This window comes from Salvia hispanica, chromosome 3, assembly GCF_023119035.1.
Source record: "Salvia hispanica cultivar TCC Black 2014 chromosome 3, UniMelb_Shisp_WGS_1.0, whole genome shotgun sequence".
Lineage (NCBI taxonomy): Eukaryota > Viridiplantae > Streptophyta > Magnoliopsida > Lamiales > Lamiaceae > Salvia > Salvia hispanica.
In genome coordinates this window covers 1,303,984-1,318,878 of record NC_062967.1, presented here as the reverse complement: position 1 = coordinate 1,318,878, position 14,895 = coordinate 1,303,984, and the positions used below count along the sequence as shown (strand labels likewise).

Sequence of the window (14,895 nt, the reverse complement as noted above, 5' to 3'; positions counted from 1 at the left end):
TAAAAAAGTTATAGAATATTTGAAAAATGGAAGGAATAAATAAAAGGAAAATGCGTATACGGCATAATATAGAAGAAAGAATGTATAATAGACTTGAGATTGCGTGCATCAAATCTTGTATCTATAGTATACATTAAATTAATAATGAATTATATTTATATCAAGTGAATATATAAAAATATTTAAATTGAGTGTAATAATAATTTATTTTGGAAATAAAAATCCCTCGACAAAAAGTTGGTGAGATTTTAGTCTCTAAATAAATCCTCATTTGTCATTTTCTTTGCACCCATGCATGAATGCATAATACTTTCACAGATACTAGGTTTTGAATCATCTTCTACAACCAAACCAAACCTTAAAAATAAACACTTTTATGACAGACACAGATTTTAATATATAATTGGTAAAGTAAGAGAAAAATAAAATAATTAAGGCCACCTTATTAGAGAGAAAAAAGTTACCATAAATAGGTGAGCTATTTTTATGGGACAGAAGAAGTATATAATATGCTTGAGATTGCGGAATCCACTAAGGTTTATATTTATGGGACGGAGAAAGTGTATATAATAGGTTTGAGATTGCAGAGTCAACGAAGATCTATTTCTATAGAACAGAGAGAGTATATATTAGGCTTGAGATTTAGAATAATTTTTTTTGACACCGAGATTATAGAAAATTTATTTCTATGGGACGGAAAAAGTATATATCAAGCTTGAGATTGCAAATCCACCGGGTAGTGCAGGCGTGCAGCAAATCATGTGTCTAGATATGTTTTAATAATCAATTACAAATAAAAATATATTAAATGTGCTTGACAATCATTTATGTTTAAGGATCCCATGGAATATCCTTTGTCACGAGAAGGTAATAAAAATCCCACTCCTCTTTGAGATTATTTTTTTGTAATAAAATGAGAAACAAACTTAACGAACATAAGAAACACGTAATCTTCGCTGAGATTCTAGTCTGTAATTAACTCCTCATTTCCATGTTTTGCACCTTGCATGGAAAGTATAAATACAAGGACGGACTTAGGTTTTGAATCATCTTCTTCAACCGAACCAAACCCTAACATTGAAACTCTCTGTCGTTTTCGAATATAGAATGAATTCTTCCACCAAAATGAATGCTTTCAGCCCTCGGATTTTGATGTTCCCATGGCTAGGGTATGGCCACATCACACCATACCTTGAGCTTGCCAAAAAACTCACCACTAAAGGCTTCTTCATCTACTTGTGCTCCACTCAAACCACTCTCAATTCCATCCAAAACAAAATCCCTCAAAACTTGTCAAACTCCATTGAATTAGTCCCCCTTGCATTGGAGGTTTCACAAGATGATCTCCCTGAGAAGTACCACACCACCAATGGCCTCCCTCCCCACCTCATGCTCAAGCTCAAGGAGGCCTTTGACAACTCCAAACATAACTTCTCATCCATTTTGGAGAAGCACAGGCCCGACCTCCTCATCTTCGACTTCCTCCAGCCGTGGGCCCCACCGCTGGCCGAGGCCTTGGGCATCCCTTCCGTCATATTCATCACCAGCAGCTCTGTCATGACCAGTTTCATGTTCCATCATTTCAACTATCCGGAGGCTGAGTTCCCGTACGGGAACATCAGGTTCCGTGCCTACGAGTCTCGTTTCATGGACGAGCTGCTGGCCAACGCCGGGGACCCTGAAGAGAGGGAGAAGGGCTCTGCGGGAGTCAACATGTCTCGCGAGGTCGTCCTCATCAAAGGGTCTGGAGAGATCGAAGGGAGATACATCGAGTATGTGTCTCGTTTGACCGGGAAGAGGTTTGTCCCGGTCGGCCCTCTTGTTCAGGAGCCTGATGAGAAGTCCTCGCCATCAGAGTTGTTGTCTTGGTTGGATAAGAAAGAGGCGAGATCGACCGTTTTCGTCTCGTTTGGGAGCGAGTACTTCCTTAGCAAGGAGGACATGGATGGGATTGCTCATGGTTTGCTGCAATCCAAAGCTAACTTCATTTGGGTTGTGAGGTTTCCGGAAACCGAGGTGGTTCTCGAGGAGAAGCTTCCGGAAGGGTTTCTTGACAAGGTTGGGGAAAGGGGGAAGATTGTGCAAGGCTGGGCCCCACAGACAAGGATCCTGGTGCATCCAAATGTGGGAGGCTTTGTGAGCCACTGTGGCTGGAACTCTGTGATGGAGAGCTTCAAGTTTGGGGTTCCTATCGTCGCGGTGCCAATGCATCTGGACCAGCCCATCAACGCTAGGCTGGTCGAAGAGGTTGGTGCGGGGGAGGAGGTTGTGAGGGACAGAGATGGGAGGCTGAATGCTGAGACAGTTGCTGCGGTGATCAATCGTGTCGTGGTGGAAGATGGCGTGAGGGCGAAGGTGGATGAGGTTAAGAAGATGCTTGCGTTGAAGGGAGATGGAGAGATCGATGAAGTTGCTCGAGAACTCATGAGCATTTGCAGCAAGAGTTTGATCAACTAACATACTTTTATGTTTGAGCTTTTAGTATAGTATGATAGTAGCTTATATTTTTGCTTAATTGTGTTGCTCTGTCTCTTTTTAATGCAGAGCAACACTGACTCTTGTTAGGATGATTTTTGCTAGTAATATTGTTAGGCTGTGATTATTTGGGTATACCCCACTTATGGGGCCCCATCCATTTCATATCCTCGTTCTGTTGTTCGGTTCAAATCACTTTTGGGGTTGAACTATATTTGAAACTTTTGATTTCAGTTATATTTGAATATGGCCATAACTAGTAGTAATATGGTCATAATTAGTTTGTCTATTTAATGCAGAGCAACACTGACTCTTGTTAGGATGTTTTTTGCAGTAATAGCTATTTCATGTTCTAGTTCTATTGTTGAGTTTAAGTCACTTTTGGGCTTGAACTATAATTGAAACTTTTGATTTTAGTTATATTTTGATTTTGGTCCTAACTAGTAGTAGTAAAAAATTTACATTTTGAATCTTGATGACAGACTTTATGAGGTTGTTTTTATATTTACATTGATAAGAAAAGACCAAAACAACACCACAACTTTTTTTTTGTAATTTGGTTTGGGAAGAGAATACTATATTATATAATGATACTATTGAGCAAACAAAACAAGAATAAATTGAGCAAGTATTAATTACGTTCTAATTATTTTATTTTCATTTCTCTAACCTACAAGTTGTCCCTCCATGTAGACATTTTTCGTGATTTTATAGATAATAATAATAATAATATTTTATCAATATAGAATCCATATAACATTAAAGATAGTACTACCATTTACTAGATAAAGGTATATTGACACATATTAAAGCAAACCCTACATTAGCTGCAAAATCAAAACAAATCAATAATTTAATTATTTCCAAATAGATTTTAACGTCGGTATACAAAATTAGAATTTAACAAGTTACAAGCAAATAAGTGAATAACCACCCTTTAAATAATCACACTGAACACATTCATCTCCAGAAAACCTTAATCAATTTCACCCAAATATTGCACTTTTACGATACACGAACTGGTCGAACTATTCTCGATTACCATAAATAATGTACGACCGAAAATAACCAACACCGAGATATAATGGCAAATGTTCTAGATTTAGAAAGAAAAAAAACACAACACCAGAAGTAACTACCTCCAACATAAACACTACCAACTACAATGGCAAATGCTAAAGCTATGGCAGTTGACAATATCAAAGTCTAACTTAGCCTACAATGGTAGGAAAGTCTACAGAGTAACTTGATATGTGAAAATAGACAACTCACCCCAGAGGGGAACTGCGCCAAGATATAATTTACTTCTTTCGCTTCTTTCCAACCTTAGTCTCACCTTCTCGTGACTTGGCAGAATCTGTGGCTTTCCCTTTGGCTGCTGTTTCTGTTGATTTTGCAGTATCAGGTGTTTTCTCCTTCTTCTGATCAGCTTCTTTCACCTTCGATGTGCTAGATTTCGTTGATTTTGCAGAAACAAGGGCCTTGCCACCAGGTGTGGTTTTGCCCTTTGACTTTGGAGTTCGTGGGGTGTCTTGTTTCGTCTGACTAGAGTTTTTGCCAACATCCTCCTCTTTGGATTTCCCAGATGCCTTGGCAGAATCAACTTGAGCTTTGCCCCCAGATTTCTGAGATTGATCTTCTTTGGATTTCCCAGATGCTTTGGCAGAATCAACTTGAACTTTGCCCCCAGATTTCTGAGATTGATCTTTAGATCGATTATCCGCAGTTTTTTTACTGGCCTTCTGGGAGTTTCCTTTGGACCCTGACTCTGCTTTTCCATCATCCTTAGAGACGCTGCTAGTTTTTGTTGGAGTATCTTTTTGTTTGCTGGAAAAGAAAAAAACGGTCTTTTGTTACTCTAAGAATAATCGTTGTGATTGCTTCATGAGGAGATTGAGAGCAAGGGAAACTGACCTTTTAGCTGAACCCTCCACCTTTTGGCGTTTGCTTGTTGTTTCAGAACTCATGTTACCCTTCCTCTTTACTAGTCTGGTGGAAAGAAAGAATACTTTCAGTATAACCGGTAACTAAAGTAGCGCAAACGGTTTTACAGGCTATCAAATCTGAATCTCACCCCCGGTTCTCAAACCATGCCCAATATAGAAAGCTATAAATTTGAGATGACAGGTGTGATCACTGAATATACTCAATCAAGGTTAAAGCATTTGTGAGGATAGAAACTTACACATCAGAGGAAGTATCATGACTTGATTGTTCAACATCCTGGCCCTGTTTACAGAAAATGTGAAGACTAAGCCGAGGAAGTAGAGACTATAGAATGCAACTATGAAAGAGACTATAGAATGCAACTATGAAAGAGACTATAGAATGCAACTATGAATAAAATTAGGAAGTTACTATCTGGTCAAGAAAATTGAAAGTCACTTACCCCGTTTGAAACCACATCATCAAGAAAATCCCACTGCTCTTTTTTGAGGTTCAATATCTCTTCATCGCCATCATTATACAAAACCTACTTGGGATGGAAGCGTGAAGCCAGGTTAGGGTTTATAAATCAAAACGACAAAGACAAAATGCAACATCTAACTCTTGCACTGACCCTATGCTTTTTCTTGGCAGAATCAAATGAAGCAATCACACCCTCATAATACCTGGCGATAAGGAGCAAAAAATCAAAAGATGTTCTTATTGTGCTATCAATCACATTTAAGCCCTATAAGAAATATACGAGAATCACTTACTCATTATCTTTTGGCCAAAACACTCTAACCTTTGAACCAACCAAATTCTCCCCGTGCTCTAGGTCAGATGCCTGGACAAGCAATAATTAACCAGAATTAGTACAAGGTTCTGAGTTGCATTCAGAAGCAACATTTTAGGATGCAGATGTATGTTGGTGAGAGTAACTGCAAAACATTAGTAGCATTAAAAGTTGAACAGCACCAAAAGTATATAATTTCATACTTTCTCTTTGCCAGGAGTATTTTTTCTCTTGGTGCTTGTTCTTGGAGTTTCTTCCTGAACTGCTTCATGTTTTGTGGGTTTTGATAGGGATTTCCGCGGAGTGACTGTGTCCTACAATAAGAAACACGAGATAGATGAGAGAATATTTGATCAGAGTAAGTAGAAACTAATAAATAATTCTGGAGGACCCCAACTTACTTTCCCCTGGTTCTTCCTTGCTGAAGGTTTTGGGGTCTCTTTTTCAGAGGTAGGTTTGCCACGCCCACTCTTTTTTACATCTTCCTTCTTCAATGCCGATCCAGACTCTTTCTTATTATTAGCATCCTTTGGTTTTTCTGTCTGGTCCAGTGTTCTTGCCTCTGAATCACTTGCATTGTTCTTTGATGCCACTTCTTCAGTCAATGCTTTATCCTTGTCAGACAAGTCATCAGTTTGCTTTTTTCCTGAGCGCTGCTGCTTCTTCAATGCTGACCCATACCCTTTCTTATTACTAGCACCCTTAGGCTTTTCTGCCTGGTCTAGTGTTCTTGCTTCTGAATCACTTGCACAGCCATCATCGTTCTTTGATGCAACTTCTTCAGTCAATGCTTTATCCTTGTCAGACAAGTCATCCGTTCGCTTTTTTCTTGAGCGCTGCTGCTTCTTCAATGCTGATCCATGCTCTTTCTTGTTACTAGCATCCTTCGGCTCTTCTGCCTGGTCCAGTGTTCTTGCTTCTGAATCACTTGCACAGCCATCATTGTTCTTTGATGCAGCTTCTTCAGTCAATGCTTTATCCTTGTCAGACAAGTCAACGGTTCGCTTTTTTCCTGAGCGCCGCTGCTTCTTTACTTCTAAATTTGACTCTTCTTTAGATGCTTTCTTAGGAGCAGTATCAACGGATACCATCTCTTCATCAACAAACTTTTCTTCCTTTGTTTCCTTAACCTCTGTTTCAGATAGGTTCTCATCAGGGTGGCTGCCACTTTGTGCTGGAGATGCTTCAGTGACAGCCTCAACAGGTTTAGACACTTCAGAGTGAGCCTCAACCGGCTTAGATGCTTCAGTGACAGCCTCAACAGGTTTAGACACTTCAGAGTGAGCCTCAACCGGCTTAGATGCTTCAGTGACAGCCTCAACACTTCTGTCCTCTCCTTTGTCCAGAGATTCGGCAGCTTCAACAGGTCCAACTTCAATTGGAGAAGTATGTACATCTTTATCTGGACTATCATGGTTTTCTGCCTCAGTCTGCACCTTTTCAACGTCAGCTTCTGCTTCCAACTTCTCAGGTTCCTGTGCATCGTGATCATCAGCTTCATCTTTCAACGTTGACTTTGCATCAAGTTGGCCTTCAGAATCAACCTTGTTTGAAGAATTTTCCTCGGTAGTAATTTTATTGGTCCCAGTCTCATTGATACCATTACTCACAACTGACTTTGGTGATCTGATAGCAGTGGAGTCTTTTTCCTGATAGTTGGTCCCTTCCCTATCATCCTGAGCAACCTGCTGACAACAGTGGCGTATTGCAATTATGTACTGAACAGCAAAAAACTCCAATGTTTATAAAGCAAATAAACCGGAGTTAAAACTGGCATGGATTTAGTAACATGAACTGTGGAAGATTGTTAAAAGTTCAATTGCTCGAATTGAGATAACCTTTTTAATCCAACTAATGTCTATTGTTTCAATCAGAACATAAATGAGGTTGAATGAAATTTAAAAAGTATGAGATAATAGCAATGAAACCATGGATTAAATGCTCAAGCATAGAACAAAACCACAACAAGATAATATAACGATCCATGGAAAAAAATTACTCGAGCATGGAGAACATTGCAGTAAAGAAATTCAGAGTTTTGATATTGCAACTAGTCCTCATATTGTCGTGTTTTTGTGGGAAGGGGGGTGGCTCTAAGGGTAACCCGTGCATAAAGAAAAGCTTTAGTTATTATATTAACTAAACGAGTAAACCTCTAAACCATTACATAAAGATACATACCGGAGTTCCTGGATCCTGAGCTGGAGAAGCACTGGTAGACTTTTCCTCAACCACCTAAAACAGAGAGTATCATAGAGCATCAATAATTACAAGGGTCGGCAGATAAAAAAACTCAACAAAAAGCCACAGGTTTTCTACTTTTAGAGGAAAAAAGTCAGACACACTGCTACACAACTTCAAAACATCATGTGTACCAACAGAGCCACACAATGGACCAAAACCATAGGATGGAATGAAGCATAAGCACCATAATTAATTAAATCAAAAGAGGACCCAGGTAGACATCACATTTTTTGCAAAATAGATCAACAATAATATTATTAATGCAGCTTAAATCCACAACTAAAGAAGCACAAGGCCAACAGCAGTAATAAATTAACAATACAGTGGCTACACAAACTATATCAATAAACAAATTGAATCATACCGGCTGGTCTTTTGTGACGCTCTCATTACCATGCCCAACAATATCAGTGTTCTCTCTGCACACAGAGGCTACAACTTCACTATATTCATTGAATGAAGTTCCTAAAGATTTTACTGCTTGTTGTAAATAAGGTCTAAGCTTGTCAGCTGAATTTTGAATCACTCTCTCAGCCAAGTTCTTAGCAATTGATGAAGCATCCTGTCAATGTATTTCTGTCAGTACCTCATGGAACATGGGATAGAAAGTTGGTGATAATGCCCCAGAAACTAACCTTATTGTTTCTTTTCAAGGTAGCCAAAATTGGAGCAAGTAGATCTGTGGAGATATCTTCACTTTCTTCTATGACAAGAGTCATAATAGTCGCCATGTTTGCATTAATGCTTACAGAATGATAACTTCTGTGAAGCAGAAAAATAGCAGGACATAAGCACTTCAAGCAGGAATGAGTTCCCATCTCAAATATAAATCATTAGAAACTAGAAACCTGGAAACAGAAAACTTATATGCATAACTTAAGAAATCACCTATCATTTTGCTTTCTAAAACTAATATGCATTTAATCACCTAACATTTTGCATTCTAAAACTTATATTCAATTAGACTGCATAAAAACTAACATAGTGCAATCCAGATCTACCACTTGCCTTGTCCCACAGGAGAATGAAGTGAAAGAGAAGAGTAAAAGAGGAGATGGTAGTAGTTGTTCAGCACACACAGAAATTACCTAATAGCTTTCAGGAAGTGTTCAAACATGTCAACAATCATCTGATCACATTCTAAATCCAGCATTATGACGCAGGACCTTACTTTGGCCACGGTTTCTAGTATAGTGGCCCTCTTTTCATATGATCTGCTGGAAATGTTTGCCAAGCCCTCAAAGGATGAAACAATCAATCGAAAGACATCCTGAAACCAAATCAAGTGTCACAACCAAAACCAAGACAGATGGAGAGTGTGAGTGTGTGAGGTGTGGGTGGGAGAAAGATAGAGAGAGTATAGAAGATATCAACCTTCATTTTCTCATCGTTATATGGAGCATCCGGAGCAGTGATCCTGGTTATCTCACTGATGCACGAAGCTACACCTACTTTTACGTCAGTATCGGGATGCTCTAAGAGTGACTTAGTGACAAGCACCTTTGTGAGTGGAGTAAGAATAGCTTGCATAGTTTTCGGAGGAGACTGCTCCACTTTTGATAGAAGTTGCTCGACTTCCTTAAATCATATAATAAAATCAAGATTTAAAAGGGAGTAGGAGAAACTTTAATGAGTTCACATTCATTTCTTTCTCTATATGAATATATAAGAAAAAGTAAACCACATGAAATTATGCATGTGAATAAAAAAGACTGGAATTCTTCAAAATATAAAAAATGAATCGCAAGACTGAAATTCTTCAAAATATTTGGAAAGTCGAATAGAAGGCCATATATTTTGTTAACACTCATATTCGAACATGTTCTCTACAGCTCGTGGCCTCAATCACCGATAGAAAGAAGTGATAAAAGAATCTTTATAGTTTCAGCATATAAGTTGATCTATGGCATACAAAGTAGAGGTAAACACCAGAATATTAGAGAACCAAGCAGCAGTTTCAAACAAAAATGCAACATGAAAAAACTGAGCATGTAGAGAGTCGTTTTTTGCATGTTAGCAGCATTAGAAAGGAGAACAAAGGTAAGGTCAGCATTGATAACCAAATCGACAATCTCGAGAGTAAAAAAAGGCAATAAATTTTGATACTGAACTATGGTAAAGTAACTACTAGCATATACGCAGCTTAAATAATCTAGATCCATCAAAATTCTCTTTTTCTCATAAAGTCATACGTATAACCTCATTCAATCATTAGGTTAAGCTTATATATATTAACACACATATGAGTTATGACACACACACACACACACGTAGAGAGAGAGAGAGAGAGAATTTCGAGAGAATTTCGAGAGAATCAACAGAATAACATACAGAAATTACAAAATAACTGGCAGAAACGCGCAGAGCAGTGAATGAAAGCAGTGATTGCAATAATTAGTGTAACTAGTAAGCATACAGCAAATTAAACACCGAAATAAATGCAACGCAATCAGCAAGGGAGCTTACATCGAGGAGAGCGAGGAGTTCATCGAGCACCGCAGGAGGCTGAGCAAGACTCTTCCCAGCTGAGGCAAGCCGCTCTTCCAGCTCCTCGTCGGTAAGCGAAGGCATCCTCACTCTGTCAACAGATCAAAAGCAAAAACAAAGCTGAAATCAAAAGGCATGAACAAATGGCCAGGAAATGAAACCCTAGGCCCGGGAACACGAAGGATTTGGCTTGAATGCCACTCTCCCGTTGTGAATTTTGAAATTGCAATTCTAGCAAACCCTAAAATGGAATTGGGATTGAAAAATGGAAAGTAGAGCAGAATTCAGAGAGAGAGAGAGAAATTACCGCTTGTTGTAGAGAGAGAGCGAATGCAGAGTGATATTTATACTGAAAATTTGGTATGTGCATAGTTGACGAAATGAAATGTTGCTAATTAGCTTTGTTTTTTAATGAATTTTTTAGTTGAGAACCATTTGTATTTTAGTGTAAAAAGTAAGATGGTGAGGAAAAGAATGGCAAATTGAATTAAATGGGATGAGATTTTTTTTAATTCAATGGCAATTTGAAATAAAAGGGTTGAGATTTTGTTATTTTGAAAATTCAATCATTTGCAGAAAGTTGAACTTTGGATGAAATTGGCTATATGTTTTTGGAAAGATAAATGTTAAAGTATTACGGGTTGTACGGATTAATCGAGTATGTGTCGGTTTTATAATTTATGATCAGAGTAGCGACAATTATGAGCGCGGATGATATAAATGAACTAAGATAGAAGTTCGTTGAATGCTTTTTGGAGAAATAAATGTTGAGGATTTTACGGGGCGAACGGACAATTTTAGTATGTGTCGGTTTTTGTAATTTACGATCGCGTGTCGTATACGGCTAGTATTAATTATGAGGAAAGATGTTATAAGTGAACTTTGACTGAAGTTCGTTAAATGTTTTTTGGAGAGATCGAATATTCGACTTCTTGTCGTTTTCTATAACTTACGGGAATATATGCAAGTTGCAATAATTACGAGTGTTTAGATGGTTCGGACGCGTGTCGGTTTGTATAAATGAACTTTGATTGAAGTTCGTTACATGTTTTCCGATGGATAAATGTTAAGCACTACCATCAGACAAGTTGATTATTCGAATGTGTTATAACTTACGATCGTGTATATGGATAGTATTAATTATGAGTGAAGATAGTTTAGGGTTCGGACGCATGTCAATTTTCGTAAGTTATGATTGGCACGTGTAAAATTCTATTACCAGTAGTAGTACTGATTATGAGTGAAGATGATTCAGACGCATGCCAGTTTCAGTAACATATACTGATACGGTGTAATAACTGTGAGTGAATAGATATTTTTTTTAAAAAATTGCGACAAATAATTACTTGAGGACTAGGAGTTTTTTTACTTTTATTCCTACATTCCGTCTCTATAATTCTATGCATAATCCTTTGTATGGATATTAGTGAATTAAGTCTGGATAAATGAACTATAGAGTATGGGTTATGTTATGTTATTTAAGTCATTCTTTTTAAACCAAAAATATAGTAACATCTTATCTCTATTAAGTATTTTATTCTTTTTAAACCAAAAATTTAGTAACATCTTATCTCTATTAAGTATTTTATTCTTTTTTAACTAAAAATTTAGTAACATCTTATCTCTATTAAGTATTTTATTCTTTTTAACCTAAAAATTTAGTAACATCTTATCTCTATTAGTATTTTTTTCTCTACTTTTCATCTCTATTAGTATTTTTTTTTTCTCTACTTTTTATCTCTATTAGTATTTTATTCTTTAATTTTTTTTCACTTCACTACTAAAATACCATATATTTTTTTAATTCGTAACCAAAAGAAACAAATCAAATAAGATGAGATTGATGGAGTCAATGGATAATTGATATATTTTTTCATTCTTCTAGTATCTGCATTTCATAACGTGGGTAAAATATATTATAGTCCTTATATATTATTACTCCTACTATTTTTTGATAGATCCTTTTACTTTTTTACTTGATGTGTCCAAATTAATAGTTAATGGACTTAATCCATTTTTTAACCCATCTATTATTATTTGTTAACAAAAATATGTTTTTATTCTAACAAGAAATTTCATAAATTTTGCATACACTTTTTTTTCACAAGAATCTTTCACAAACTATTCTAGTAGTACATCTTTAATTCATCCTCTCACATTTCAACGTTGCACGGAAAAATCTCTTCTACAATAGTTCAAATACCTAAATTAATTAGTTTTAAATAATTTAGTTAATTGAAGGTTTAATATACTCCTTTAATAAAGGGATGGCTTGCCGCTGAATAACAAAAAGATTAAATAATCTGTCAAAAAATATGTTTTTTATAAGTAAATAGTGAAATAAAATAATTATCATACCAAAACTGGTGAAATGATTTTAGATTGTATTTGCAAAATAATTATCATACCAAAATAACGAAGGATTCTATTTGAATATTGGGACAGCTAATATACCGTTGTGAATTTTAAAATTGATATTCTGGTGGGATTCACCTAATTAACTTTTGTATTTTGCGAGTAATATAGGTGAGTAATATGTATACAAGTCCAAAAAATAACGATTTATATTTATGAAAAGTGGACTTTCAAGTTAGTTACATTTTTAGGTGAGAAGTAATTAATTAGATCTGTTATTACAGGTGAGAATACTTTGTATATTTTTACTATTTTAGTCCAAAAATAACGTTTGAAGATGCTCAGGAGATGAATGTCAAATTGGAAAAAATGGGATGAGATTTTTTTTTATTTTGAAAAATCCTTAGATGAATGGCAAATTGGAATAAATGGGATGAGATTGTTTATTTTGGAAAATCTTTAGATGAATGGCAAATTGGAATAAATGGGATGAGATTGTTTATTTTGAAAAATCATTAGATGAATGGCAAATTGGAATAAATGGGACGAGATTGTTTATTTTGAAAAATCCTTAGATGAATGGCAAATTGGAATAAATGGGATGAGATTGTTTATTTTGAAAAATCATTAGATAAATGGCAAATTGGAATAAATGGGATGAGATTATTTATTTTGAAAATTCCTTAGATGAATGGCAATTTAAAATAAATGGGTTGAAATTGTTTTATTTTAAACATTAAAAAAGTGGACTTTCAAATAAGTTACTTATATGTTGTTTGGAGAGATAAATGATAGTAGTACGGATCGAATATGTTTTCCGAATACGTGTCAGTTTTATAACTTAGGATCATATATACGAGTAATAATAAATATGAGTAAAGATGCTATTAACGAACCCTGATAAAGTTAGTTAAATATTTTTTGGAGAGGTAAATGTTGAGCAGAGAGAGCAGATTATTCGTGTGCGTGTCAATTTTTATAATTTACGATCATGTGTACGAATAGTAATAATTATGATTGGAGATGCTATAAATGAACTTTGATAGAAGTTCGCTAAATGTTTTTTTGAGAAATAAATGTTGAGCATTACGGAGCGAGATTATTCGAGTACGTGTTAGTTTTTATAACTTACGATCACATATACGAGTAGTAATACCTATGTGTGAAGATGGTTAGGACGCGTGTCACTTTTTGTAAGTTATGATTGGGTATATAAATGCCATAAAATAGGAACTCTGGGAGAACAAATTTCTCGAGTACATGTCAGAAATGTAACATATTACATATATGATGCATAGTAATAACTGTGATCGTTTCATATTCTATAACTTGTAATAGCATACATTACAACAAATTTGAGCAAAGAGATTGTTCGAGCATGTGTCGGTTCTTATAAATTACAATCGCATGCATATATTATAAAAAAAATTATTGAACGTTCCAATCATTTATATAAATGGTTTTTGGAGAAATAAATGTTAAGAACTAAATGTCATTAGTTGGTTCCAAACATGTCAATTTTTATTACTTACGATCGCATGCATGTACTAGTAGTAATAATTATATGAGTGAATAAATAGTTCGAATGCGTGTCAATTTTTATCATATTATTACAACTTGAGATAAGTATAATATTTAGTTCACAATCACCTTTTACTAATACATAAATATTTGTTAGGTTAAACTCAATATAAAGAACGTATGTTCTCAGTACTTTGATTCATAATTAGATTAGCACCCATGAGGTTAAGAATCTAAGATATACCACTAAACAAATAATTCAAATAATTTTAAGGGTATATTATCGTTGCGACCGTATATAAAAAAATTATTTGGAGTTACGACAAATAATTACACAAAGATCCGAAGTGAGTGCTAGTAGAGCTTAGCTTAGCGTAGTGTGGTAGTCTGCTGGCAACGACAAAAGCTTTTTGTTTTACTTGTTCCTGCTTTTCGTCTCTATAATTCTATGCATAAACCCTTTTTTGTGTATGGGGCTATGGGCATTAGAGAATTGGGTTGTGGATAAATGAACTATAGAATATGATTATTAGATAATGAGTTGGGTTATGTTATTTTAATAATTTTTTTTATGCAAAAAATATTAACATATTATAATTTTTATGGAGTACTACTTTATTTTTCTGTCACCTTTATCCTTTTTTTCCTTTTATTTTTCTTTTCGACTTCACCCACTAAACATATTTTTTGTAATTCTCGTGCCAAAAAGAAACGACCTAGGTAAGAGACCGATGGACTTAATTTACATTCTTAACCCATCTATTATTATTTGTTATCTGAAATATAATTTTATTATATTTCACGAGAGTCTTCCACAAACTACTTTAATCCATCCTCTCACATTTCAACGTGGCTCGGGAAAAATCTAATTTTACACTAGTTCAATTGCCGATATGATTCAGTTAAAATTAATTTTGTTAATTGAAGGCTTATTAAGGGTTGGCAAATCGTGTGGATTGGATCGCTATCGGGTCAACCCAATATCGACGCAACCCAATAAGGTCAAACCCAACCCAACCCGAAATCATTGTGTTCTTATCGGGTCCCAACCCAACAGATTCGTGTCGGATTCGTTCGGATTTCGTGTCATT

General features: G+C 35.7%; 2 protein-coding genes across 4 annotated transcripts; one reads left to right on the top strand and one right to left on the bottom strand.

The window, feature by feature from the left end:
• The first annotated feature begins 1,125 nt into the window (after positions 1-1,125).
• Positions 1,126-2,457, top strand: LOC125214678 (beta-D-glucosyl crocetin beta-1,6-glucosyltransferase-like). Its single transcript, XM_048115799.1, has one exon. The coding sequence runs from the start codon at positions 1,126-1,128 to the stop codon at positions 2,455-2,457; it is 1,332 nt and encodes a 443-aa protein (XP_047971756.1).
• Positions 2,458-3,495: 1,038 nt separating this feature from the next.
• On the bottom strand, positions 3,496-10,282 carry LOC125212162 (sister chromatid cohesion protein PDS5 homolog C-like). 3 transcript variants are annotated; one of them, XM_048112252.1, is made up of 16 exons: positions 10,236-10,282; positions 9,908-10,019; positions 8,816-9,019; positions 8,530-8,711; positions 8,077-8,203; positions 7,806-8,003; positions 7,379-7,432; positions 6,514-6,885; positions 5,599-6,453; positions 5,401-5,511; positions 5,178-5,248; positions 5,036-5,087; positions 4,865-4,948; positions 4,661-4,704; positions 4,390-4,464; positions 3,496-4,302 (listed from the first exon to the last, which is right to left on the bottom strand). In XM_048112252.1, the coding sequence occupies exons 2-16, from the start codon at positions 10,010-10,012 to the stop codon at positions 3,777-3,779; spliced, it is 3,060 nt and encodes a 1,019-aa protein (XP_047968209.1). In that variant the 5' UTR covers positions 10,013-10,019; positions 10,236-10,282; the 3' UTR covers positions 3,496-3,776. The 3 variants fall into 3 exon arrangements, with proteins under 3 accessions (XP_047968209.1, XP_047968207.1, XP_047968208.1); XM_048112250.1 differs by having other exon boundaries at positions 5,599-6,885; XM_048112251.1 differs by having other exon boundaries at positions 5,599-6,882.
• Positions 10,283-14,895: the final 4,613 nt, after the last annotated feature.

Coding starts and splice junctions, on each gene's coding strand:
- LOC125214678 (XM_048115799.1), top strand. CDS start 1,126: ATGAATGCTTTCAGCCCTCGGATTTTGATGTTCCCATGGCTAGGGTAT.
- LOC125212162 (XM_048112250.1), bottom strand. CDS start 10,012: ATGCCTTCGCTTACCGACGAGGAGCTGGAAGAGCGGCTTGCCTCAGCT. Junction 8,712..8,815: donor ATAACGATGAGAAAATGAAG/GTTGATATCTTC, acceptor ATTTGGTTTCAG/GATGTCTTTCGATTGATTGT. Junction 8,204..8,529: donor CACTTCCTGAAAGCTATTAG/GTAATTTCTGTG, acceptor TCTGCTTCACAG/AAGTTATCATTCTGTAAGCA.